The sequence below is a fragment of the Anopheles maculipalpis genome, chromosome 2RL (genome assembly GCF_943734695.1).
Source record: "Anopheles maculipalpis chromosome 2RL, idAnoMacuDA_375_x, whole genome shotgun sequence".
NCBI lineage: Eukaryota > Metazoa > Arthropoda > Insecta > Diptera > Culicidae > Anopheles > Anopheles maculipalpis.
Window position 1 is genome coordinate 68,546,648 of NC_064871.1, and position 27,723 is coordinate 68,574,370.

Consider the following 27,723-nt stretch of genomic DNA (forward strand, 5'->3'; position numbering starts at 1 on the left):
CGTTTAGGTGCGAAAGACACTGTTTGCTCGTCACACTGGTCACAGCGATAAGTGTTTATCGATGATTATTCAAAACAAAATAATAATCGGTACTTTGAGTGCGTTCGGCGTTAGTCATCGCTCAAGGCTGGCCGAAGCATTGCTGCAGCTGTTATGCAAGGAGGTGAAAGGAATGCTTTTGATGGGGGGAAATTTGACTCAAATTTGGGTACTTTTACTGCATGATCATTTTGTACGCAGGCAATTATGGGTACCGTTCGATACATTTATTTCTCTTATTTTGTGTTTCAAGTGAGTAATGTGATAGATTATATTTACAATTTTTTATCTTCGCAATGACAAAACAAACAGGACATAACGAAATGCGTTTCATAGCATGAAAATAGCACGTTCCCAAAGATGTTTGGTTAAATACTTTCTAAAGTTTAGCTCTGGAGAATAGATGATTATCTTCAGGTAAGGGAAAGTAGAGGACGGATAAAGTTGTATTTAGAGAATTTTGAACAGAAAATAATGACCAGCATAACGACTGCTACACATTTCATTGATGAGCAGTTTGATAAGGTGTAGTGTTGATAGCTGGTGTATTCAGATAAAGACCTCTTGATAAAGAGCTTAGACACTAAGCTTATCAGGCACAACAACCTCTTCATCTGCCAAATCAATATAGCAACCTTTACGGCAGTCACATCAACGTTATCACTTCAGCTGCAATTAGGACCGTCTGCGTTTCCTACCTGTCTGCGTCGATAGTCTATAAAAATAATTTACGGACTGGATCGCTCGGAATCCTCTACTTCACCAGATGTCGTTGCAGCAGCTTCTCCATTGCCTCTTGTAAAGGCTTCCGATGATGTGTAACTGACAGAAGACACCCTTAAACCTAGCTAAACATGTGGTCTGTGTAGACCTAGTCCTGTGTAGATCAGAATTGAGTGAAATGTCCAATGAATTCGTGTGTTACGCTGTGGTATCGAGCTATGCGTTCCAAACATTATGCCGATGCCCTTGTATCTTGTTGTTTGGCGAAATTAATTCGAACAAGAACTCAAGCCACTACTTCAAAATAATATTATCCCTTTCCTAACCTACCAATCGCTTCAATCTTTCCTCTTCTTTGACATCCAAACCTATGTGTGGTGAACATATAAATAAATTAAGTTATCTTAATCTAAAGATTTGAAAAAATCAGTGTATTTTGTTGCATATGCATAGCAAACAAATCTTCACTTGAAATACAAATCTAATGCAACATTCGGTGTGTGCCGTACAGATTGTATAAATTTAGGCGCAAAGAAATGTAATTATTTAAATTTAACACTAGAACCGTCGGGCTTTTCAATTTTACTAGAACCGCCACATGGGACAATTTTGTCCCATGCGTTATGTATACATATTTTTACATGTTTATTATATGTTTTAATTTTTACATTTCACATTTAAGGGTTTAAGGGTGTGGTAGAATATTTCATAAACATCATAATTAGGTATAATAAAGATTTGTTAGCAACTCAATCTATAATAATAAAATCAAATTAAGGTAATAGTTTGATCATATCAACTGCCCAACCAAGGATATCAAGGCCAGTGTTATTTACACTAATTTGAAATTGTAGGACTTTTGATGAGATAAACGCTTATAATTATTCCTTAGAGGATTGATCGACAGTAAATCTAAGCTTAGAGCTATAAATTATTTAAACAATCAAGTGATAACTAGGATTAACGGTAGAGTGTGCAAAAATTGTACTTATATAGACTAGCCGATTGATGATTCCGAACAAATTCGTGCACTTTTATTGTTCTATTCGTATTGACATGCATTGTCACGAAAACGCGTACACAGCAGTGTTACCAGACTTGCAGATGCACATCCGACACTCGTTCGAAATACAGTATTTCGCCTATGAGACAAAAATGTCCCATATGGCGGTTCTAGGTTAGAAATGATTTTTTAAGTAATATGACTATGAGTAATATGATCATATGGGATACACAATTTTGTATGGGCGTATTCGATAGTTAAAAATTAATAACAGTCAGAAAATTTAAATGGGTTGTCACGACGGCAAGCGGGATAACACACCTTTTTCGAGTGTGATGGGACAATCAAGTCCCATCGGCGGTTCTAGTATTAAATGGTGCAGCGTTTTTCGACAAGTTCTGTCAAAAAACGGCCTAAAGATCAATCATAAAAGGAATGCTAAACGATAAATTCAATAAAAATAGACAGCAAATGTTGAGCGTCAACGGAAATAATTCCACTATAGGTAATAGGATGCCATTTAACAGTAACAACTACATCGGTGCCCTACCTTTCACCTTATCGCTACATTTTGTACGGCTTCCGTTAAATGCTCATTATGTTTAGGCTCTTCATTTTGCTCGATTAAAATGAAAAGGAAAACCCTTCATTTATTAACATCTAACCATTTACCTTAGAAGCGTCGTTGAATAATGGCATAATCATCGAAACGCACAACAAGCCACATACAAGTTGCTCTAAGTTTCTTTCTTTAATGTGCTGTGAAAAGAAAAGGAAATACTAAAAATGAGTTTGCTAAAATAATCTCATCCTCTTTTTTTTTTTTGGAAAAGCCTTCGAAAAACCAGTTCGACTTTCCCACGGTTCACTAGGCAACCATTTGGGAACGAAGAAGCGGAGCTTTCCTTACGCCACCGCAATGGAATTCAACAAACGAAAGAAATAATAAGATAGCATTAGAAAGAGCACGCGTGTGTGTGTGTGTGTATAAAAGAAGGAACTAAAGAAGAAAAAGAGCTCAGTAAGATAGAGCTACCTTATTTTGTTTACAGATAAGGTAATCGCTAACAACACGCAAGATAACCAAAACCCACCGGAAAGCACAGGTGAAATGGAAAATTTGTTTTTCCTCTGCTGCATTCCCAAACGGAGTGAACAGGTTTCCGATCCGACGGTCGTAACCGGTGATCTGCCGTACGATTCTGTTAACTGGTTTGTTGTGTTTAATTTTATCCTCCTCACTCGTTCGCACTCTTCACTCCAGCTCGCCCGCTTGTTGACTTTTGTACGCACCATAATCTACCACTCAATGGTTCCGTGTTTCGCTTACCCATTTTGCTCTCTTTTTGTACCTGAACCAGAGGTTTCCCACCGACTGCGTGTGCAGCTGGCGATGGGATTCATTCGGAGCCAAAAACTTTCGCTTTGAAGCCGACGCTCATGTTTGCATGCTGTGTGTAAACGAGGTTCGTCATATTTGTCGTGGTTGGTTCTCGTTGGGTCCGATGGTTTTTTTTTTCACCTGGCGCAAAAAATGAACCTGGGAAAACGAGCTGTTTTCCCCCAAACCTGGTTGCTGTTGATTGCGGCTTGATTTAATGCTGGGAAGGTAGAGTTTTCACGGGTGACCAGCTCACTCTCGGTTACGCGATAATGATACCGCTAGCAACCGATTCGTAATGGAAACCGATTGGTTTGGAATGGCTCGGGATGGGGTCGAGGTTGTTTGATTTTCCGTCGGTGGTACCGCTACCGAAATCGGACTGAAGTTATTACCAAGAATTACTAAATGTTTCCATTACGCGGAACGATTCTTATCGTTGTTTAGAAAACTTTTCCGCAAAGGTAAAGGTTAGATTGCTGTTGATTCTTTGGGACGTATCAAGTGAGATGCTGGAACAGTTCATGCTGCGGTGTACTTTTTTTGTGTCTATTATTGTATGGGAAACGATGTTTATCTGTGAAACACCAGGCGTCTCCATGAGGGAAAAGTTCCTTTTACGAAACGTTTCGTGCAAATCAATGTTTTATTTTGCCAATAAGTAATCAAAAGTATAATTTGAGATTGTACTGGTTGATTGAATTAATATTTTGCAGACGGTTTCGAGTTTGATTTCATTTGATGCGTTAACATTTTTAATTATTTTTTTGTGTTTATTGAAATAATAACGCCGTTTCGAATTTAATTCTCATCACAATCAGCCGCAGAATGTGTGACTGTATTTTAAGAAAGTCTCTAAAAATAAATAAAAACCAAAGTATTGCAGACCATGAAAATGAAAGAAAGTAAAATTAAAAAGAGTACATCGGACTGTTTGGAAAAACGACACCTTGAAGCAATTTTCCAGCTAAATGAATGCTCTTTTTCCACGTCATTGTAACTTTAGCCGTACACGCTTTCGCTCTCTTTCTCTCGCTTTTCTTGACCTTTCCTTGCAACAGTCAAAAAGCTTATCGTAACCGGAAATGTTACCGTTTTGTATCCAACTCGGCTGTGGTAAATGCTCATTTTTTATTATGCTTCCGTAGTCCATTTTAAGCGTCATGCTCCGAGTCTGTACCGGCTTTTGCGGTTGATAAAAGTGGGCTTTGAAACGTGAAAAGTCGAAGCAAGAAAGGAGAGAGAAGAAAAAAAAACATTTCCTAACAATCATAAGAACTTCACAAATGTTTTTGAACCTACTGTTATGTGTATGAGTACGCTTTTTTTTAATAGTTAGCATGTTTAAAAGCCCTTCCTGTCAGTATTGTGCTCATCGTTTTTCACTCTCTTCATCTTTTCTTTCTTTTTATAGCCTGAGCGACAGCGACCGCAGCATAATGTCCACCGTTGGAAGTAATAATTAGCGAAACCAAATCCCCCCCCCCCCCCTTCGCCAGAGGAGGGTCTTTGTTTACGTCTTTTTGTAAGCATTCCGCGACCGAAAAAAAGGGATCCTCTCAAAAGCTCGACCACAATCATCCCGCACCTTCTCAGAAGCGAAGATGATAAGTTGGCGATTTAATCGATCTGAGACGGAAGCGGTTATGGGCTCGTTTGCCACGGCGTTCTAGCATTTTTTGAGAAGTCTTACAAATTGATTTGTCAAGAAATACCCCGCCAACAGATACTGCCGGCTGGGATACCGGTTTGGAGCGACCCAATAAGAAGATCCGATTTGAAGTCATCATCACGACAGTCTACCTGCGGGCACTCATCAAACGTTCAGCAACGAAGTAACGAACCAACTAAAACCCACCACCACCGCTACCACCATGGGAACCGAGCCGGGGACGACCAATTCCTCCGGTTCGGGTGGTTCTGGTTCGCGGGGAGCCAAAAAGCGTGACTCTTGGCACACGGCACCCGGAACGAATGGAACGTCCGGCGATGGCGGTGGACGCGACGAGCCACCTGACTCATCCGATACGGCAGCACTTGCCAGCAGCACAAAGGAGGCAGCCTCGAACGGAAGTTCGGCCACGACCAAAGCAACGCATCCGGCCACCACCGAGACGGCACAGATTCTGCAGAGCGGCAAGGAGCGGAACCTGGTGGTGGCGCTAACGGGCGAACGGCGACGGGAAACCTGGAGCCAAAAGGCGGAGTTTTTGCTGGCCGTGATCGGTTTTGCGGTGGATTTGGGTAATGTTTGGCGCTTTCCGTACATCTGCTATCAGAACGGAGGTGGCGCGTTTCTTATCCCGTACTGTATTATGCTGTTGTTTGGGGGGCTGCCACTGTTCTACATGGAGCTTGCCCTGGGACAGTTTCATCGCTGCGGTTGTCTGTCCATCTGGAAGCGCATCTGTCCAGCGTTGAAAGGTGAGTGAGTTAGTTGTATGTTGTTACATTCAAGAATCAGATAAAAAGGATGAGGTGAGAGTGATCTATTCTTCTTCTGTTGGTAAGATTACTTTCAAAATATTCGCCTAAAGGTATGCAATTTGCCAAACAATTTCGTTTAAAAGCGGTTGCGTTGGTTTATAAAGTCTTTGGAGTCATTGGACATCGTTTGTGATTTTATTTAGGGAGAATTCGGTCGTCTGCTCCATCTCTGCTACAAAAAGTTCTAATGAGCAACACAACCAAAAGTTTATCGAAAAGACATTCAACATTAATGATTTTACCATTTCTCTAATTAACCCAATCCGATTGAAAGGGAAGGTTTGTTTTACAGACTTTTGTGTGAAATGTTCTGAAAAATGACTCCACAGTCTGCCCCTCTTTCGCGCGATCCTTCTGGGAAGAGGATTAAAGACTAGAAATGATACAAAAGAAAAGATGTTTTGTCAACGTGGTAACACGATGTCCTTTTCTTGTGGCAAAGGTAGATGTTAATTTTTTCCATTGAAGCAGTACGGCTGACCGTTGAGGTAGATATGACAGCGTAACAGCAATAACTTGCCATCCGCGAAAAATGGTACGTGACATTTCATCATTCAACTGGATCGATCGGTCGACCCCGTCTCCGACCACTGGTTCACAGCCGTAGCAAGTTTGGAGGACTGGATTCCCCCCACCAGTGTTGGAAAAGAGGGTGATGTTATAGATAGAAAGATCGGTATCGGATATGATGCGAGCAATCAAGCACCGTAGACAAATCAGGAAAGTTGAGTTGATTTGTTGTAGGAAGTGGATCGAAGCACCACCCCATCCGCTACCTTACCGAAGCCAGTAAATAGGTGAACATTAACACACGACGCATGTTCGATGGCACGCAGACACAAACGCACGTGCCTACGGTATAATGGTTACAATTGCTCTTCCACTTGCACCGGGCAGGATTGTAGAACGGAAGGAAGGATAGCGAGTAGCAAAATGGGGGTAAAATCAAGAAAATTTCCACTTGCTGCCTCTCGGCAGGCAGTACGTTTGACACACAAAAAACACAATCAGGAGAAATGCGGCACAAAGATAAGAAGCATTCCATCATTTAGATGATTTCCCTCGCTTTGTCCGCGTCCGGGTCTATCGAGACTTCAATTCTTCGAGTCCTCCAGTTACGTTTTCCTTTGGGAATCTTTTGGTTATCGCTTCCTCTACGATATAGCAGTCCTATAGCAGTGTGAATCAATGGTACAGAAATGAAAGGGCTTTTTTTTTACTGCTGCTTGCGTTGTTGTTGACGATTACTGCACCTCTGTTACGGGGCCGTAATAAATCAACAAATCAATTGCACGTCGCTCATCAACCTTAGACATCTATTTAGAGATCGCGTTTTGATGAACATTTGCCTTTCCAGCGGTGAATGGCTGCTCGTACCAGACGACGGATATCGTTTTACACATACGCTTTTATGTATGCGAATGATGCTGATTCAGAGGGATGATCCTTCGAGGGCAAAAGAAAGCATTGGCGATGATAGCGGATCATCTCTGATTTACGCAAAGGTTTATCGGACGCAAAAAATCGTTCTCGTTGTAAGTAGATGGGAAAAATCGTGTGCAAAGAGAATTGGAATGCGAAAAACGTCCTGCATCGGTGTGTGTTTTTAAAAAAATTGTCTAAAATATATTTTACTCACCCAAAAGTAGTAAAGAAGTAGGCACAAAATGTCTTTAATTGGTTTTTTTAATACAAATTATTTAAAAAAAAACAGTTTAGTCGCCTAAAAGTAGGCAATTTGCTGAACAAAACTTCTTATAAATTGAATATTTTCTGTTAAAAACTGTAAAACGTGTTATTGGACAAATTGCTAGTATCAGCACAGCATGGTCATTGATTTCTTCATCGATAGGCAAAGAGTTACTAGAACTAGTGCAATGGAAAATAGTAGATAGTATTCTCCGTTCATGCTTGGCGTGAGCACATACATATTTTTTTGCTTAATCCCACACTTGAACATGCACCGTTTGCCTTCCGCAGATAGGAAAACGGTGCAGAAAGTGCTTACAATTTACTGCAAACGCAAGCTTGCAAATGTAAGCGAAGAACATCCGGAAGCGAAAAACGTACACCGTCACGGTGGTAGCTAGGCAATAAAACACGTCTATAAACATTCGCTGGAAGTAATTTCGAAAAGGTAGAAAAAGAAAAAAAACCATAACGAATAACCGGTGGCAAACGCACGGTACAACAACTTGACAAGTGCTAACGATTATTGGTTCAAGTTTTTTATTTGTCACTTCTTGTGCTTCTCCTTCCGTTGGTCTCTCGGTTGGTGGACTTAAGCAGTTGTTTTTTTTGCTTTTGCTGGGATGCTGCCGAGGTGCGTCCGATTGGAGGAATTGGATTGGAAAGCTTAACAGCGGTGGCTGGAGTTGTGAATTGTTTTAACAGTGAAACGACGGTAGCTTTCGTTTTATCAGTAACGGGGTTTTTCTACCTGCTGTGGAGGAGTTCTTGCTTCTTGGACAATTGATTTTTATTGCAGTGGTTTGGTAGCAGTCAGATTGAACGTGGAAGTGGTTATCTTAAGATATTAGGATGTATATTAAGAGTTTAAGGAGCAGCACAAAAATTCTTAGTAGTAGCATAAAACAACAACAGCAAGTTACTGAAAATATAATGCGCTGATCCCTTACTACAGCGGAATAAGAGCCATAATTTGAGGCCTTAACAGATTTACACGTAAATATTTAATTACGTGACTAGCAGATCGTCCATATTGAGTAATGAATAAGAATCGTTGAGCAACGAATGTCGAGTAACGGATAAGATGTGATGAAAATGACACCAGACGACTTAGATCGTAAAGCTACAAGTTGTTTTCCGAGGCATTAACGTGGACAGCGATACGAAAACCTTTTTCCATTTTTTTTAAATAGGACATGTACAGTGACGGACAATAATTTTAGTTTAATTTTTAAATCATTTAGCAATTAAGTCACTTATATGTAGCCCTAGCGGCAGATATTTCGTTTGAAATAAATAAATAAATAAATAAATAAATAAATAAATAAATAAATAAATAAATAAATAAATAAATAAATAAATAAATAAATAAATAAATAAATAAATAAATAAGTAAATAAATAAATAAATAAATAAATAATATAAGACCACCTGATATTCCACTTTAGGCAAAAATTAGATTGTGAAGTCAATTTTGTACGAATCTTCTTAATTTTTTTTTTTGTAATATTTAGTTAAAATTTTTGGAAACACGTTCCAGCCGTTAGGTGCATCATGAAATCGATTTTTAGTCGTTTGTTTCGATTCTGATGAAAATATTGTAAAAAAATACATAAGACCATGAAATAATTATATTAAAACCGGGGTTCAAATCCCATCCGGACCGTCCTCCCTTAGTGAGAACTGATTACCCAAATACGTGGGGTATCGCATAGTCTAGTAAGCCTTTATTTGACCGTCACGTCGGTCGTTAAGCCAAGAAAGTCGTTAAGCCAAGAAGAAGAAGAAGAAGAAGAAGAAGAAAAATTAATTTAAAAATCTTGCATTTCTTTGCATTTTTAACTCTAGGATTCACAATCATTGATACATTGTTGGACAAACTCAAAGATGCTATTGATATTTCAGTTGCTAATGATCATTCTTCCAAAATTTGATAAAGTTTTACCCAGTAGAAATATCGAAATCAGATTTTTGAAAAGCGAATTGGACTTATATTATTGTTTGTCACTGTATGACCGACTTTGGTTAAAGAGTAATATAGGCCCTCAAGTTGCACGCAGCAAACTCACATGCAAGCTCCACAGTCGTTTGTGAACATGGCTGAGTAGGACATATTGAAAATATTAAAACTATTGGTTTATAAAATCTAAAAAAACTTTCTTTAACTAGTTTTGATAAAATTTAAGTAATTCAATCAACTTTCTTCTCAAATCATGTTTAAATATTTTTTTTCCGTATATTGAGCCATTTAAATTAAACAATATGACTCAATATAGAATTATTTCAATTACAGTATGAACTGTCTCATTTAATTGATGAAATAAGTTAGTGAAATGTTTTTATGAATTAGTCTTAAAAAGACATAAGCTAGCTTTTGCGACATATAACAATAATTTCAAATAACTTTCCTCATTTTAAAAATGATTTATTAAAACAATATTTTTATGTCCTACGCATAATGGTCACAATCTACCGTGATTTTTCACACAAGCTTGCATGAAATGAATCCCGTACAACTTCAGGGCCTTTATTATTCTTTAGCCCCGACTTGTTAATTTTTCGTATGTGTTCTCTTCAGTTTCTTTCGTACTTTTCTCGCTGGAAGCTGTCTTGAGACCTCAGAATGGTTCAGTTTAAGCTAATATAAAAGACTACTATTTTGTTATCACTTCACTATAAACACCGACCACTCCTTAACGGTTTCCACGAATGGCCATCAGAGGTCTAGTTAATCAAGAGATCTGTTCAGAAGCGGATCTTCCTATAAATGAGTGAGCGCCCGCATGGGACCCCTGACTCCCAAAGGAGCCCCGAGCTGAAGCCCAAAACGAATTGTTTGTTATAAATACCGACGGAAGGATGGAACATACAGAGACATTTGCACCCCTTCTTTCGCTCCTATCTCTTTTCGATACCCAGGAACGGCGACAGGAACACCAAAGGAACCCCCTTCCCCATCCACATTATCGATTCCACTTAACGCCTTTTTTTCGCCTTTGCCCCCCCCCCCCCCGCCCCCCGGTCAAAGTATGTTGAATTACAGGGCCCAAAAAACCATTTCGACTGAATTCCTCAGAAGGGCTAAATATGCCCCTAGATCTGTTCATTCTAAAGCACTTCGTAAGGTAGCATTAAGGCCCTCGGTGGCAAAGGTAACCCAGAACTAGCTACCGTCCAGGTATCTTCGTAGCCTTGTCGTGGTGTGTGTCTACCAGAAAACCAACTACTAAAAATGGCTACTTAATAAATAATTGCGGAATGTAATAAATTCATGAGGTCCCTAGAAAGCTTCTAATGATTTCAATTGTTTTCCTAAAATATACCGTAAGATTCTGACTCATGTGATATTCAAAGATGGTGATTTACATATATCCAGCGCATCTTTGAGAATTTTCTTTCGATCTGTTTATGAGAAATAACATTTGATTGTTTCCAAAGAAAGAGCCATCAGTTATTAGTCTGATAAACACAGACGCTAAACATTGATCCTTACCCTTTATCCGAATCCTTTTCCTTCCTTTTTTATGAATCCTTTTGTGATAGTATTGATTTTGATCGATTGATGATTTTAAACAAGAATTCCTGGTTAATTTTGATAAATATAGACCAGATACTTTATTTATAAAAGCAAGCTTCACTACTTATACGTTTAACGTAGTTGAAGAACTGATTTCTGATTCTTCTTGAGTATTTTGGTAAAGGCTTTTCTTCCAAACTAAAACATTGGTAGCAACTTTCTTGAACAAAACCGCGAAATAAGTTCAAGTGCAGACGAACTTTATGCTTGGTTCACCACTGCTTTAACATCGGTTGCAACCCACGATCTTGCTCTATGATGATACCGCTCTTTAGAAGACGATGGTGTATTAGTGAAGCCTTAAAATGAATAATAATTTAAAATTGTTTTTGAATAGACAATTTAGCATCCATTTATCCTGCAAACCAAGCCCAACCAGTAAAGTTTAGGGGTCGGGCAACATCTTCGGACGAAATCCGTTCTACACCGTTCTGCCCTGCTTGTGCCCTTGTGTTCCACTTGCCACGGCAGCAAGGTATTGATTGCAGAGATTGAGAGTTGGCGCTGGAATTAGATTAAATTTTGCCACCCTTTCGTGCGTTTTCATGCTGCTGCAGGACCGGATGTGTGAAATTTAGACATCCTCATCGGGTGAGATGAGCAGCTACTCGAAAATCAACGTCCGATGACGAGTGTTTCTAAACGACCGGGCCGCACAATCGGCTTCTTGTCGGGAAAGATATCCGTCATCCGTGTTCAAGACGAAGGAAAAGGACTCAAAAACCCGTACAGTATGAACAGATCGTCGGTATGAAGGCCTTGATGTGATAAAAATTAATTTCCAACATCTTTAAGATGGCGATGAAGGAGAAAAGGGATACAAAAATGCGTCCACTAAGCCATGAACTGCTCATGTAAGGAGATGGTTCCAGGAGAAGGTATCAAGACAACAAGTGACAATTTACTCGCTCGGTAGAAACGGTCTGCCCTAAAAAGTGCCCCTATGACCGTGCATAAAAACGTCGTCGAAAACGAACGGTTCCAGTGATAACGTCACAAACAATGCCTATTTCATCGGCTTCGAAAGGGAACCGGAAGGCGTGCTTCCTAGTATGCTCGGTTTGTCCGTGCCCCGCCAAGACGATGATGGTTAAGCTTTAGCGTTGGGAAGTTGTGGGATTTGTTGAAATCAGACTTTCATAAATTATGAACTGTGCACACTGTGAGATGACAAAACCGGGCAGAGAGCGAACATGGCTAATGTTCATGCGGGTTGTGAGTTTGTAAATTAATTTCCACCATGGACCACCGTCCTCCGGACGTACAACTCGGAAGCTTCGAAGGATTATTACTACCGGCGAGGGTGTGTCCGTGAATTTGTACACGCTGTTCTTCTTTTTTTCTTCGTGCGAGCCAATGTATTCTAGACCGGAGCCGTGTTTGCCTTCGTCATCCAGCTTAAAGTGGGGCGTTTCTTTTACGAGTTGTTACGAGCAATTAATTCACCCATCAGCTTCGTAGTAGCAGCCGTAGCAGGCTCGAAAGTTGGTCCATAAAAACCTGTGTCTTTCCTCGGCTCTGATTAATTGTCAGAGACTAGTAGTATTGATCGAATGAGGGTGGAGCGTAGAATCATCGCATGGATTGCACTACTCGAGGTCTCCAGAGAACGCTAGGTGGAAAAGGGCAGGTCAGTCCATTTTAATGATTAGCATCGAATACATAAACAATAACAGAAGCTTTCCTTTCCGGTCCATTACCATTTTGCCAACGAATAGCGTACTGGCTAACGTACAGTATCGGACGATGACTTTGATTTGAGCGGTTACCGGAATTCATTGTTACTTCACCAGATCTACGCCCTGCTCCCGGTAGGCTCGTCTCAAACAATCGAACTAAAAGAACCATGACCGGGTAACTTGTTGAATCGTTGCATTTTCATTCGTTTTCCACTGGAGAAACCTACCCGGCCACGAGCAACAAGTGCCTAAAAGATAAAGAAACCTCAGCCCGTAACATTGCAACGCCAGAATAAATCCCACTTGGGCTCAAAGTCAGTGGTTTAGAAACGTTCGAGTCACGGAGGAAAAAGTTTGTGCCCCCCGAAAGGGGCGCAGGGGGTGGGGCGGGAGTTTACTTTGCCATAGAAAAGAGGACGAACGACACTCGAAAGCTCGCAAGTGTTTACCGTTGGCTAAGAACACACTATACGAGAACTAGAACATTCCCAAGAACCGCAAACGAATTGTGGAAAGAAAAGCGGACAGAGTGTTAGAGTGCGACAGAGATAGTTGGGTGTATGTGTGTGTGGAGTTGGTAAGAGAATTAAATCCATTGTGCAAACTCATGATTGCTGTGCCCGCACACAATACACGGTACAATCCGGTGTTCGGGAGACGGAAAAAATGGGAGCCATCCGGATTGAATTTTGTGTTTTCGTTTCACTTCTTTTCCGTGGGTTAGTGGCGTTTTCGATGGGACTTTACAGCCGGACCGGTACAATAAGACTTAAAAGGGTGTTAGGATGTATACCTGTGGACATCGGTTTTAAATGGGGATTTTTAAATTACAAGCTTTAAACTGAACTTTCCACTCCTTTTTTACAAATGCTACTGCAAAGGATTAAGTGTGAATTGACGTTTAGCTCGCGCTCATATTTTTATGTGCCAATGAATTGGTGTTTATGGATGCTTTAACGAAATTGGACATTATTGATTACAAACCAAAGGCCTGCAATGACCCAAATCTGTAAAGTGTGCTTTACAGTTGGACATAAAATCTGGGCTACCTTACGTATCGTGCACGTCTGATTGGGAAATAATACGCTTCCCCCAAAACGACTCCTCAGGGAGCGACGTGATTGAGTCTCTGTACACCCCAGCAAGCGCTTGCAGCACCGTGCAGCCTAGCCGTTGTGGGTAACCAAACTTTAATGGCACGGTAACACATTTTCGTCGATTTCGATGCAGTGCCCGTCTGTACAACGTGGCACTAGCCACGTGGCCGACAAGGGTGACAATAAAATGGGACGAACGCTTACCATCGTAAATCACCTGCCACCGAGCACGGACGCTATCCGATTTTATGCGTCACTGACCAATAACTCAATCGGTTGTAGTAATATATTTTAAAATCTCATCCTTGCGCGCGGGGATGCTAGTTTACGATTCGGTTCGGTACCGGTTGTTCCTTCATGTGCCGCACTTAATCGATGGAATTCGTTTTCTCACCCTTTCCACCGCTACAGGTGTCGGGTACGCTATCTGCCTGATCGATATCTACATGGGCATGTACTACAACACCATCATCGGATGGGCCGTTTACTATCTGTTCGCTTCGTTCAGCTACGAGCTGCCCTGGACGAAGTGTGGTAATCCGTGGAACACGGAAAACTGTTCCCCGGTCACGGGCAGGATCAATACAACGACGCTCACCTCCACTACTACGACTGCAGCGACGCTCATGTCATCGATGGCCACGGATGCAGCGTCAGCCGGTGTGACACTGGTTGCATCGGCACTGGGCAACTCGACAATGGCCACCATGCACCCGCACTACTACCACAACGAGCGACACCTGCTTTCCAGCACACTGCCATCGATGCTGTCCAATCTGACCACGAGCACTGTGGCAACCGTGGCAGAAGTTGTCAGCGAAGGTCCTGCCCTTGCTAGTCCAGCGAGAGAATTTTTCGAGTAAGTAACAACGGAACTAAAACAAGCAATTGATGATTGAAAATCGTCATAAAATGCATGACTGAGATGTAGTCTCGTGTCCGGTTGTACGAATCGTAAAATGAGGCAACTGATGAGCCATCTGTCTCATCCAGCAAATGAAGTAGCCATAAAAGTAGTCTCGTTGTCATGTTTCGATAAATTTTTCTTCCAGACGCCAGGTATTGGAGCAGTACAAATCGAATGGGCTGGACTTTATGGGACCGGTCAAACCTTCGCTCGCTCTGTGCGTCTTCGGTGTATTCGTGCTGGTGTACTTCTCGCTCTGGAAAGGGGTCCGTAGTGCTGGTAAGGTGGTCTGGGTGACGGCTCTCGCCCCGTACGTCGTACTGCTGATCCTGCTGGCTCGTGGAGTTACACTGCCTGGTGCTGCCGAAGGCATTCGCTACTATCTAACCCCACAGTGGGATAAGCTTAACAATTCTCGTGTAAGTAAATGCGATACTCCAGCTTCCTTTGCGATGTTGCGTTCCATCTTCCAACCTCTATTCCCAGGTATGGATCGATGCTGCATCACAGATCTTCTTCTCCCTCGGGCCCGGTTTCGGAACACTTCTAGCACTCTCGAGCTACAACAAGTTCAACAACAACTGCTATCGGGACGCATTGCTAACGAGCAGCATTAACTGTCTTACCAGCTTTTTGGCCGGGTTTGTCATATTTTCCGTGCTCGGCTACATGGCACAGGTACAGAACAAATCGATCGAGGAAGTTGGGCTGGAGGGGCCGGGCTTGGTATTTATCGTCTATCCGGAAGCGATCGCCATGATGAAGGGTTCGGTGTTTTGGTCGATCATCTTCTTCCTGATGCTGATCACACTCGGCCTCGATTCGACGTTCGGTGGGCTGGAAGCCATGATTACAGCACTCTGCGATGAGTATCCGCGCACGATCGGTCGCCGTCGGGAGCTGTTTGTGTTGATCCTGCTTGGATTGATCTACATCTGCGCGCTACCCACCATGACATACGTGAGTATTACACACTTTAAATGCTAAATTTGACAAAATTGTTGTACAGAATATCCGCGCGAGTTATTATTATTATTATTATTTATTAACGTGTTGTCTGCCAATAGGCTACACTTCACTCTTACACTCTACTTAAAATTATTTAACTCTAAACTTAGAGAAATGGGGAGGGAGTTAAGTGCTAAAGGGAAGACCGCATACTGGAGCGTAAGGATGGAAGGGAGAGATGGAAATCGAACACAAGAGACGAGGAGTTAAACGAACGCAGTGCCCTCAAAAAAGGATCGTTGCGACCGGCAGGGGGACGAATATGAAGGGAACGGTTAGGGACATAGAACGAGATGGAACCAAGCAGAGAAGGAGCATCTATACAATTCAACAAGAGGGAAGCGACAAAAAGTGTTTGGGAACGTTATCAACGGTCTTCGAGAGAGTCAAGACTCAGCAACTGACACCTTGACTCGTAACCGGGCAGGTTGGAGGTGGATCTTCCAAGGAATTTGCGAACCGCAAACCTAGTAAAAGACCTCTGCACCCGCTCGATTCGATCGATATGGATCCGAGCCGTTGGTGACCAGATTACTGAGCAATACTCCAGCAATGACCTGACCAGCGAACAGTACAGCGTTTTCAAACACAGAAGATTAGAGAAGTCACGAGCAATACGCTTCAGGATACCCAGTGTTTTCCAGGCTCTAGCAACCATAGAGTCGATGTGGGACGTTAGGGTAAGGCCACTATCGAGCCATATGCCTAAGTCCTTGACCAGCGAAACCCGGTTGACTAGGACCTGATCAAGCACATAAGGACAGAGGAAAGGAGTGCGGGAACGAGTAAACGAAATGATTTGACACTTCACAGGACAAAGGGTGAGAGAGTTATGAGCACACCAAGAGGAAAAACGGTTAGCCACCAAACATAGGCATAGGTGTACTTTATCCTTTTTGTGTCACTTATCTTGGGTCAAAAGTCAGCACCGACAACAGCACTATTGTTGAGATACGCGCTAGGGTGCTGACTGCCAACCAGTTTTTCCACTGTCTGAGGAAACTTTTTGATTCAAAACGCCTACTTGCGACGATCGAAGCTATATAGGACTTTTATAATCCCAGTATTCACATACTCCTCTGAGATATGGATTCTAACTAAAACTGAATCCTCCTTCGGTTCGTCCATCTGATCGGACTACTTTGGTTACACCCATAGAAAAGGCTGATGCTCTAGCACAGCACTTCGCCAGTGCACATTTACTGGGTGCTGACATGCCTAGGTCCTTTGAAGCCAAAGTTAATGCTACCTTGTCCATGATCAATGAAGCGAAACCCACGGTTCCTGCGGATGGTGGGGTATCGACGAATCGGGTTCGATCAGCATTGAGGCGGCTCGAGAATGTGAAGGGATTCGATGGAATCTTTAACATTTTGCTAAAGAAACTCTAGGCGAAGGCCATCTGCCTGATTACAAATATTTTTCAAAGGTGTCTTGGGTTAGGTTACTTCCCGAAAGTGTGGAATTGCTTTCATCGCTGGGCAAGCTTTTCGAGAGGGTGGTTTTTTGGCCTACTACAGAAAACTGTAGAAATGCTTGAGCTTATCCTCTTGGAGCAGGATCCAAGATCCACGATTCACCACTTACTCAGGTTGAAGCAACAAATCATAAAAAAATTTAGGTGTCCAGGTCCACTGCGGTTGCCATGTTGGAAGTCGAAAAGGCGTTCGATGATGTGTGGCACAGTGGCTTTGTTCACTAACTATTTACATTTGGGATCCCTTTGTACCTGGTGAATTCCGAGCTATCTTCAGCGGAAAACTTTAGGGTGGCATTGTGCGGGTTGCTGGTTCTTGTTCTCATCCGGTTCCAGCCGGTGTACCTCAGGGTAGTTTGCTGAGTCCGCTCTTGTACATTTTGTACATATATCCCAGCACTGTACTACGAATATCCCAGCACTGCTTTGTTACTGTCGGATGTTCTTGTACGCTGATGACATTGCTATCGCCGCGAGTAACATGCCACATTGCCTCAGGCGATCCCTGATACCGACGCCACAGAGTAATTTGATGGTCAATGATTCGCTGATACCATGGACAGAGAGGGTATAGTATATGGGTCTCATGTTGAATCGTAAGATCCTCTTCCACGGACAAGATACTCTTCCACGGACACCGAACACAAGACAGAGCGTGTTTGGGACAGACTCTTCTTAAGAGTCTGTACCCATTGATTTGTCGGAGGTTCAGGCTTTCCTTCACAAATAAAGAGGGAATCCTTAAGCAAACAATACTTCCAGCTAGTATTCATCACCGCAATCTACTGGTGGCCGCTAATGGTTAACAAGATGCTGCGGACGCTCGCGAACTGTGATCACTACACTCGCAGGTTAAGTTGTCGATGGATAGTGTTTAATTAGTCACGCAAGCATAATCTTATATTTTCCAAATTACATTTTGACCACTAGACTTTTTCTAAACGTCAAAACAACAGTAAATATGTTCAATTCGATCAACAAATACGAATTCCTTGTAAAGCACGCATGCTGAATCTTGCGAAAAATTCAAATGTGTTTGAAAAACCTTGAATAATAATATTAAACTTTAACTTTCAAAAAACTAAAACTGACGAAACCATCTTAACCGCATGCGAGAGGCAGATACACAGAAAGATTTTTGGTCCTGCATGCGTGAAAGGACAATGGAGGTACCGCTACAATGATGAGTTCTATGACCTGAACTCACTATCGTACAGCGCATCAGACTCGCCAGGCTCCGGTGGGCTCGTCATGTCATTAGAATGACGCCGGACGACCTAGCCTTCTTAGGTCGTCCACATGGACAGGAGATGCGTTGTAGGACCGAATAGAGGTGTGATGGCGTTGATGCCTCCGCCAGAAAGGCCAGAATTTTGGACTGGCAGTCGAGTGCGCTGGACCGCGAGCGGTTTAGAGTATTTCTGCAGCAGTCCAAGACCACGAAGCGATTGTAGCGCCTGATAAGTAAGTAAGTAAGTTGTACTTTGCAAGGATATTAGAACGCCACCATGGAAAATGCTTCTGGCCCTCTAATGATGAAAATATAAAAATAGTTTATTAGGACTTTCGGTTTCAGCTGTGTCTTTCATTTAAGTCTCCTCGCCTACAGAAACCGCTTTTCAGAATGGTTTGATCAATTGTTTGATGTAACTTTTCTTTCCAATAACTTTTGAATTCACTCGCTCTTTAATCAATTAACATTCCACACAGTGTCAATAAACAAAGGGCCATGGAATGTACAAGGTTGATAAACAAACTCGAAAGGAAGCGAAAAGAATATCTTTTGTACTCGCCTTTCCGACTGACTGCTGAGAACCGAAAAATCAACAAGATGGTAAAAGCAAGCTTTTGTAGTCAACATCAAATGTTGATTGCCGTCAGTCAAGGTTAGAACGAGAACGAGAGAAAACTTTCAACCGTTTCTAGAAACACTGACGCAATAAGAGCGCAAGTAAAGAGGTACTATTCGCATTCAAAGTTCAATTGAACAGCAAGTTGCGGCAAGGAATGAAAAGCCTCTCGAAGGACCTCGTAAAGTGAAAGATGCCACATCGAGCCCAGTGAGTAAGTGGATGAGTTGGCATTGATGGAAGTATCTTCTCGCCTTTTCCCGCAGGTGGTTGAACAGATAATGACCCACCGATAAAAGAATAGGAAAAACAAACAAACGTCTATTTAATGGCCCAGTTGTACCATTCTTACCATTCTTTCCTGGCCCAGATTCCTAGAACTGTTTCAATCGTAGTAGATGATAAAGGAAGTGCCAGACCACGGTACGCCAGGCATTCTCACAACATTTGAATTGATAAGTAAACCTGGTCTTCCACAACCGGCCATTTGGAACACCAATGGTCGGGAAGTGATAAATAATGTTCCAGAGTTAATTCAATCACTTACGATACGTGCCAAAGGAAAGGCGGAAGGTGGTCATGTTTTTATGCATGAGCCAATGGAGAACCGTTTAGCTACACACAGGAAGGTTTTCCTGTGTGTGTGTGTGTGTGTAGCTCGTGCAGCGTTTGTGTTGGATGGCCACGATTTATCTCGCAACAGCTTCTTCTCTCATCTATCCTACACTTCCTCTATTTGGTAGGTGTGTTTGTGCCCTAGATCGTAGCGTCAAAGCGGAAGGATAACCTTTTCCATGTCATTGCACTGGATATGTATCTTTCTTGCATGTGCCATTCGGTTAGATACATTTAATCCTACAATCAACCAAATGTGCGAGCATAGCAAGACTGGGAACGAATTAGCAACACAATTTATGAGCTTTCGAATCGCTTCGGGTCACCAGGGTACAACAAATGCATCTTATGTGAAATTATGTCAATTTTTATTTTTATTTTGCAAACCACTTACTCTCCTTCAAACTCCTTCAGGGTGGCGTATATTTGGTAAACTTCCTGAACGTGTACGGGCCAGGTTTGGCGATACTGTTCGTCGTGTTTGTTGAGGCTGCCGGTGTGTTCTGGTTCTACGGTGTGGAGAACTTCTCCGCCGACATCGAGCAAATGTTGGGCAAGAAACCGTCACTCTTTTGGCGCATTTGCTGGAAGTACATCAGTCCGACGTTTTTATTCGTACGTATTAAAGTGTCATATCTCACCATTTTTTTTCATCGCATTTATTCAACAAAAAATACTCTCACTTCCAGTGCATACTGATATTTTCACTGCTCGGATACGAGGAAATGCTGGGCGAGGAGTACGAGTATCCGGAGTGGAGTGTGGCTGCCGGTTGGGCATTGACACTGTCATCGGTCCTGTGCATTCCAACGTATGTGATCTATAAGTTTTTGAAAAGTCCCGGCAACTGTAAAGATGTAAGTATGAATGTTTTAGTAATCCTTTACCATATCGATTAAGTCAGAATTAGAGCAAACTTTTGTTAGCGATTTAAATGTGTTTTGAATATTAACCATAACTTCATAGGATTCCACAGGTCAGATGTTAAGTAATAGTATGCAATCCATGTTTTTTTTTTTAAATTTCATTGCGTTTGACGATGATCCTTCGAGATAAGTTGTCTAATTTTATCAATAATAAGATCATATTTACTAACAATACGGTGTGGCCGTTCTACAAGAATTAAAAAAAAGCATATTTCTTTTCTACAAATTAAATTTTTTGGAACACTTTCAGTTACAACTGGAATAATTTAAAGATATTGGATTCTGTAAGAAATATATGCAGAATTTTTTAAAGTCATTTTGGACCTAACATATTATAAGTTTGTGTTCTTTCCTGATGATAGAACTGCATTATTTCAATTAAAAAAGATAAAAAATTAACATATTTTACTTCTTGCTGACATCGCCAGAGACCTGTAAAAATTGCTAGTTAATTGTGAAAACATTAAAAACACAACTCAGTTGTGTGACAATAATTCTTTGTGACAATAATCCTCAGTGAGATTGTTGCCCTATATCTTTTTTATTCTCACTAAAAGAGGGCTAGGTCATGTAACTTTATATACTAGCTGACTTTGTGGGTCACATTACGCGGATTTTCATCAAATACCCGTAATCCTTTAAATTTGAAGGCCTTGCACTGTTGTTGGGTGCGATCGATCCTCGAATATGCTGGTGTCGTTTGGACGACACCTGCTGGAGTGACGGAGATTGCTAGAATAGAAAGGGTACAGCGCAAGTTCATGCGATTTGCCACTTGTCGGTTTCTTTTTGAGTTTCCACAATGCGACAATTTCCTCCTACCATCACCGCTGTCGCTTGTTAGGCCTCGATACCCTCCAGACCCGCCATTTTCATTCTCAAGCTTCCTTCGTTGCTGGACTTTTGTCCTAGGACATCGCTGCTCCTTTCCTTCGTTGCTGGACTTTTGTCCTAGGACATTGCTGCTCGTTTCCTTCGTTCCTGTGTTTCCCTTTATGCACCTTCCCGTCATCAGCGTGTTGGACCCCCTTTTCATATCTCAACTAGCCCTCACGCGTTACGGCCAGAATGTGCTTCCTTATCATTCCCTTAATCTTAGTTAGTAAGTTAAGCCTTTAAGGCAGACATTTGGAAGAAAAATCAATAAAATAATATTATATTGCATTATTTGTATGCTCCCTCTAGCGCTTGAGACGCACGTTCAAACCGGAACCGTTAATACCGACGGCTATCCCCGGCCAGCTGTACACCGGCACCGCCGTCTGACATGATTGCGCGGAAGAAAGCTGCATGCGCCGGGGCATCTTTGTGCGCCTCGATTCACCAACGAACTCCTGCTGTTCCCCAAACGTCACCATTACCGTCGCTAACCATGATCGTCGTTGTCGTAGCAGTAGAAGTAGTAGTGCTCACCGTTGTAACCGCGAACGTAGTAGAGGCTGTAGGCGAAGCAACAGCAACTGTAGTAGCAACAGCAGCTGCACTAGCAGCAGCAACAGCAGTAGTTGTAGCCACCATGTTGGTAGTAATAGATGTACTCTTGGTAGAAAAGGTCGATGCGCCTGCGTTCCCGAAGGCATTGGTCCATATGATAGTATGCGTGTTCGGGGAGATGAAACCAGCTCGCTCTATGGAGCGATCCCGGTTGCGTCGGCCGTGCTGCTGCTGGAGGATACGCGGTCAACCCCTACCGGTTGCTATCCTTTCGGTCTGAAGCTATCCCAGACCATTCCGTGCTATGCCGCGACGAACACATTTCGAGGAAAGTTGACATTTCCGTTGGCCACCGAATGGTTGGTGTAGATCTATTCACATCAGAGAGTTGGACAGATAAAGAGGGTAGGATACGATCAAAGCATGAGAATCATAAAGGACATCAAAAGAAGTAGCAGCCGTCCGTAGTTACAGCCATCTTCGGAAGAGCTCTGCTGCATTCTTTTGTGTGCTAAATGATATTGCATGAATTCTGCCGAAAGATCTACGATCACCCATTCGGCGGATAGATAGTAAATTGGAAGGAATTATATTTAGGTGTAGTAACAAAACCTATTGAGCTTGTTGTGAGATTTCTTTGAACTCAGGATTTCCATATTGATTTATCCCTTACCTTGCAATGTTGTACTACAACGTTGATGTCGAATGTTGCAGTACCAGATTAGATGGAAACAACCAGTGAAAGTATGATCGTTAAGTAGATAAAATTGTTTGAAATAGAACCCTATAAAATGTAGAAACAAAACCTCTTACACTACAGAAAAACTTCATAGGAAAAATCATGTACGGCTACCGGACATATTGCAAGTTGTTAGATGCTTTTATAAAGTTTTACATATTTCTAGCGATCGATGCATTTAATAGACTAATCGGAAGAAAGTATTTAAACGGATATTTATATCTCCATATACTAGAATTTATATATATACAGTGTTAGGGTTAATATACCGTGTGCAGAGACAGAACAAGCTGCTGAATGTTGCATAGTAGAACTATTTTTATGGAATCTAACCGTAGCGCTAAGTATGTTAGGTACGCGGCACACCACCGTGTGTCAGATGGAAGCCAAATAGCCATCACAAGCAACGACCACGGATCCTTTACAAAACCTGTACAACGCAAACTTGAGGTATCACGATCATCGATGACGATCATCGAACATGTTCGACGCCATATGTTGGAAAGCTATTTTAACACTTATTTCCTGCCTTTTACTCTACGCCAGTGTACGTAGTGTTTTACACCCACTTCCAACCCCCAAAAATGTGGTGGAGAACATCAGAAAAAGGAACCCGACTAGTAGGACTGGTAGGACAATATAAATCGAGCAGCAACACAGCCATTTGCTGTTCGGTTTATTGGAAGATACATTCGAAAGGAAATTGAACGGGGATTTCTCGAACGTGGCAAGAAGAGTGTTTTGTTTTGCGGTTTGTTGACACATGTTGACACAGGATGCGAAGGCTCTTTATAAATCTCGTATTTTGATCAGCAAATAGTAACATGGACAATAAAGTTATTTGATGTTTTTGTTTTGCTTTGATAAGTTTAAGAAAAACCTGGGTGAAGTTAAAGTTTGTGCACACAATTTATCCGAAAAAATGGAACGTATGGGAATGAATTTGAGTTTACGATTAAGTATCTTATTTCTTGCCACAAAGAGATTAGCTTTCAATTAAGAACACACATGCGATGGCCGGCCACATATCGCGGCATCGGTAAAAAAATTTAATTCCATTCGAACAATAGCTTCAAATTCTTCAATAACTCAAATTTGGCTGAAGCATATAACAGGTTGGCTGATAAGTCCCCGGTCTAACAAAGAAAAACACATTTTTTTGTCAAAATTCGTTTTTATTATTCAACATAGTTCCCTTCAAGAGCGATGCAACGATTATAATGACCTTCCAATTTTTTGATACCATTTTGGTAGTACTCCTTCGGTTTTGCCTCAAAATAGGCCTCAGTTTCGGCGACCACCTCTTCATTGCAGCCAAATTTTTTCCCTGCGAGCATCCTTTTGAGGTCTGAGAACAAGAAAAAGTCGCTGGGGGCCAGATCCTGAGAATACGGTGGGTGGGGAAGCAATTCGAAGCCCAATTCATGAATTTTTGCCATCGTTCTCAATTACTTGTGGCACGGTGCGTTGTCTTGGTGGAATAACACTTTTTTCTTCTTCGTTCTTTTTTCGTTCGTCAAGCAATCAAAAGTTGCTTGACAAAAGACGCTCTGTCTCACAAACTAATTGACATACAGACGTCAAATTTTGACACGAATCATTTGAAGGTTGGTGCTATATAAAAATGATAAGCATTTAATACTAGCGGCGTATTCTATCAACTTATCAGCCAACCTGTTACTTTTAGTCTTTTAATCCACTTTTCAAGTTTTTTTCTCCACCATAGTAAATGCGATCGCTTCCGTCTTGAGGTACTGGCCGGCTGTTATGCTGCCTTGGTACGATATAGTTTTAAAAAAAACTGAAGCAGCGAAGCAAAAGACTCATACATACACCAGTACGAATACGACTTCCTACGACACGAGTCCTAAACAATGTTGACGCAGGACGCGCAAGGGCTATCTTAGGCGGTGTGTACGAGCTGGGCGTGTGGCAAAGGAGAATGAACCACGAGCTAGCTGAGCTGTTTGGTGGTGCTGATATCACGGTAGTCAAGGCTGGAAGCATAAGATGGTTGGTGCTTGTGATGAGTATGCTGGAAGGTTGCTCGTCAACGATACATTCGGCACGAGGCGTTGAGGAGCACAGCGAGCTCGTTGACTGGAACTAGTAAATTCGAACCTTTCTGAGATCGGATGCAGCCGTTTATGGAGGACTGCAGCATTGCACCGAGTTTCCTAGAATTGGTGACCTGGCCATGTCATCAACACGTGCTCATCCTGAGCATGCCAAGAAGAAGAAAAAGATTGGAAGGATAAGTGCGAAATCAAAGGTTGGGCGGCCAGTTGGTGTAGGCGACAGCGGCGCCTTCCTTCAAATGGCAGGACCGGGGTTCAAATCCCTTCCGGACCGTCCCCCCGTAAAGAGGCCCGACTACCCAACTACGTGGTATCGGCAGTCTAGTAAGCCATTTCGATGGCCGGCATGACCTTACAGGTCGTTAAGCCAAGAAGAAGAGAAAGAAGATAAGAGCGATACGGAATCATAAAACAAGGCTATTGTCGCTGGCAAATCCGGCAGATGAGCCTGAAGTAGTTAAGGTCTCTGGCAGCTAATACTTCTCTAAATTTAGTACCTGTTCTTCTACCTATGCGCACGATTGCGTTTATCAAAGAAGGTCTAGGGGTTTCAAATTTCACGCAAAAAACACAGTAATTTACTTCGTGGAATCCGTCACTGCAGTCACACAGGTCTGAGTCAGAGTTAAATGCTGTACATGAGCATTCAATGCAAAATTATTCGAAAACAGTCGAGATATCATTGGTAGTTACGCTCGTTTAACAGAAAACTCATCCAACCAAGACCGCAGGAACACTTGCGGTTAGATCGAGAAAAGAATACGGTCGAGTTAATGTGGAAAACGAAGGGACCAAAATTTGTCGGTCAGGCTCACTTTGACGCCTGTTTGACCAGTAAGTTGTCCTTCTCATTGCCGAGAATTCCACAATTAGAAGTCAGTCGCTCTATTGATTTGAGATCTTAGTGCTTTTATGAATAGTGCGTTAAAACTGAGGTTAGAAAATAAATTTAAACGGTTTCTCTATTTAAAAACTAGCTAAAAACAGCGAAGCTTGCGTTCTCCTCATAGGATGGTCCATCAGTCTAATACTAGCTAATTTAGTATAAATGACACGGTTTAATGCCGGTAAAGTGGTAGAATGCACTTCTGGGGTAATAAATTTTTCAAAGATGGCCAAGATTTTGCCCGCCGACTTGGGTCTAGAAGCGCTTTTATAATTTTAATTATCAAGAAATTTGATAGTGAATAACGGGCTGTTACGCACAGAACCCTGTTACGTTGTCAGACCTACTTAAATCAGACGGACAGATTTTTCCTGAATTGATCAGGATTAGATGCTAATAGTGAGTTGTGCTTATCTGCTGAGAACACGTTGGGAAGACGGTCATCACCGGCTTTGAAATAATTTAAAAAATATGAATACAATTGTTCATCTAACCGTAGGATTGGGGTTCCCGTGGCTTAATTGAAATAAATTAATTGCGTTACAAAAAAACACTCAACATATTCACAGTATTCTCTATTCTATCAGGTTTCCGCGTTCAACAATGGTCATGACAGGAGAAGGAATATCTCTTTCAAGCGTGCGAACGATAGACCATTGTCGTATGGAAGATTTGAAGATACTGAAACGCTAAAGATAGTATGTGTGCTAATAAATCAGCAAATCGTAGCGATTTCTTAACAAACCTTAGTGCTTTTTGGCTTTCGTAAAGCGTAAACCAAAACCGAGAAACAAGTTTGAACGATAACATGTTTTTTTACTCAAAAAATCGCAGGGTATTCGCAGCCAATCGGTTACACTTCTGCAGAGAAAATTCGAGAAAAATTAGCATGAAATAACCACTACGATCGAGACGAGCGTAGTATGACCTGCACCATAAACTTTACTAAAATTTCATACACAAAATATGTAATGAGCTGATAAAAAACACGTTCTGAAATATTCCTAGCTTTTTACCAATCAAAACAGGCCTCAGGGAATCAAAACAGGAAACAGGTAAGAATGCCAAGTTCGGGAAGATTAAAAATTTCAGACGTTCTGCTTTAGATGGTTGTCACTGCCCAGTGCATAACAAAACAATAAACCCATTAGTTTATTGAGAATAACTGAAAAAGTTGACGAGATAAGTAAAACTGTTGAAGCACAAAGTTATAGATAATTAATAAATACGTCTGTTTATTATTTTTCAAATTTTCACGCACACTTTTATATAATTTTTCACAGGATGAGGGATGAAAACTGCTTGAGGTACCATAACTGGAAAGCCACTTTCGTAAATCCATTATTATTTAAGTAAATTATCGTTTAAAACTCAATAAAAATACAGGCAGCAAAAGAGGCTCCCATGTAATGAAAAAACAAATTTTAAACAATCTTCTAGCAGTTTTATTAGTTTTTGTGCAAAATTACGTTTGTTTTGATTTTTAGTTTTTCTGTATGTGCCCATAACACGTGCAGGAGCTAATTAAAAGTAGTCAGAAATAGGCCTTTTTGATGATGAGCCATTTTATTATTTTTCCTACGGCCTGCGACAGTTGCGCAATCCGCCCTCCTTCTCCTCATCTTTTGCTGCGTAAAAATATAAGCAGACGTATTTATTATTTCTGTACAACTTTGCCCAACATCACATTTACCTATCTCTTCAACTTTTCCAATTATTCTCCAAAAACTAGTGACTGTTCTAGTTGTTCTGTTACGCACTGTATCAGTAATATTAAGCAATCCCGAGCAAACGATGATAGTTTTCATGGCTTGGAATTTGAATAAATAAACGATAGCGGTTTCCCCTCAACGTCCAAGGTCGGCGTTTTTTTTTGGAATATATTGTGCTTAAGACTTGACGCGCAGAACACGACAGGGTTACACGCAAAGTTACATCTCATTATTTGCTGCTTTCATGTATTATAAACTCATCTCATCTTTATAATCACCACAAATTATCAATCCCGTAGAATATGAGTTTGGGCAACATTTACATATTTACATTTCTTTTACAATAATTAAGAAATTGCTTACTTTTTTACAGGCCCTGAAAAAATGGCATATGGGAAAATTCATAAATTCCGTTA

General features: G+C 41.5%; 1 protein-coding gene across 1 annotated transcript; it reads left to right on the forward strand.

Annotated features, from left to right (window-relative positions):
- Nucleotides 1–5,015: 5,015 nt before the first annotated feature.
- Nucleotides 5,016–21,781, forward strand: LOC126555960 (sodium-dependent serotonin transporter). The gene is made up of 7 exons (XM_050211104.1): nt 5,016–5,570; nt 14,087–14,534; nt 14,728–15,001; nt 15,069–15,542; nt 19,947–20,147; nt 20,222–20,389; nt 21,644–21,781. The coding sequence occupies exons 1-7, from the start codon at nt 5,021–5,023 to the stop codon at nt 21,722–21,724; spliced, it is 2,196 nt and encodes a 731-aa protein (XP_050067061.1). The 5' UTR covers nt 5,016–5,020; the 3' UTR covers nt 21,725–21,781.
- The last annotated feature ends 5,942 nt before the right edge of the window (nt 21,782–27,723 follow it).

Excerpts from the sequence above, each read along its gene's own strand:
- LOC126555960 (XM_050211104.1), top strand. The coding sequence starts at position 5,021 with ATGGGAACCGAGCCGGGGACGACCAATTCCTCCGGTTCGGGTGGTTCT. Across the intron at positions 15,002-15,068 it reads ATAAGCTTAACAATTCTCGT|GTATGGATCGATGCTGCATC; the intron begins GTAAGTAAATGC and ends CTCTATTCCCAG. Across the intron at positions 15,543-19,946 it reads CGCTACCCACCATGACATAC|GGTGGCGTATATTTGGTAAA; the intron begins GTGAGTATTACA and ends AAACTCCTTCAG.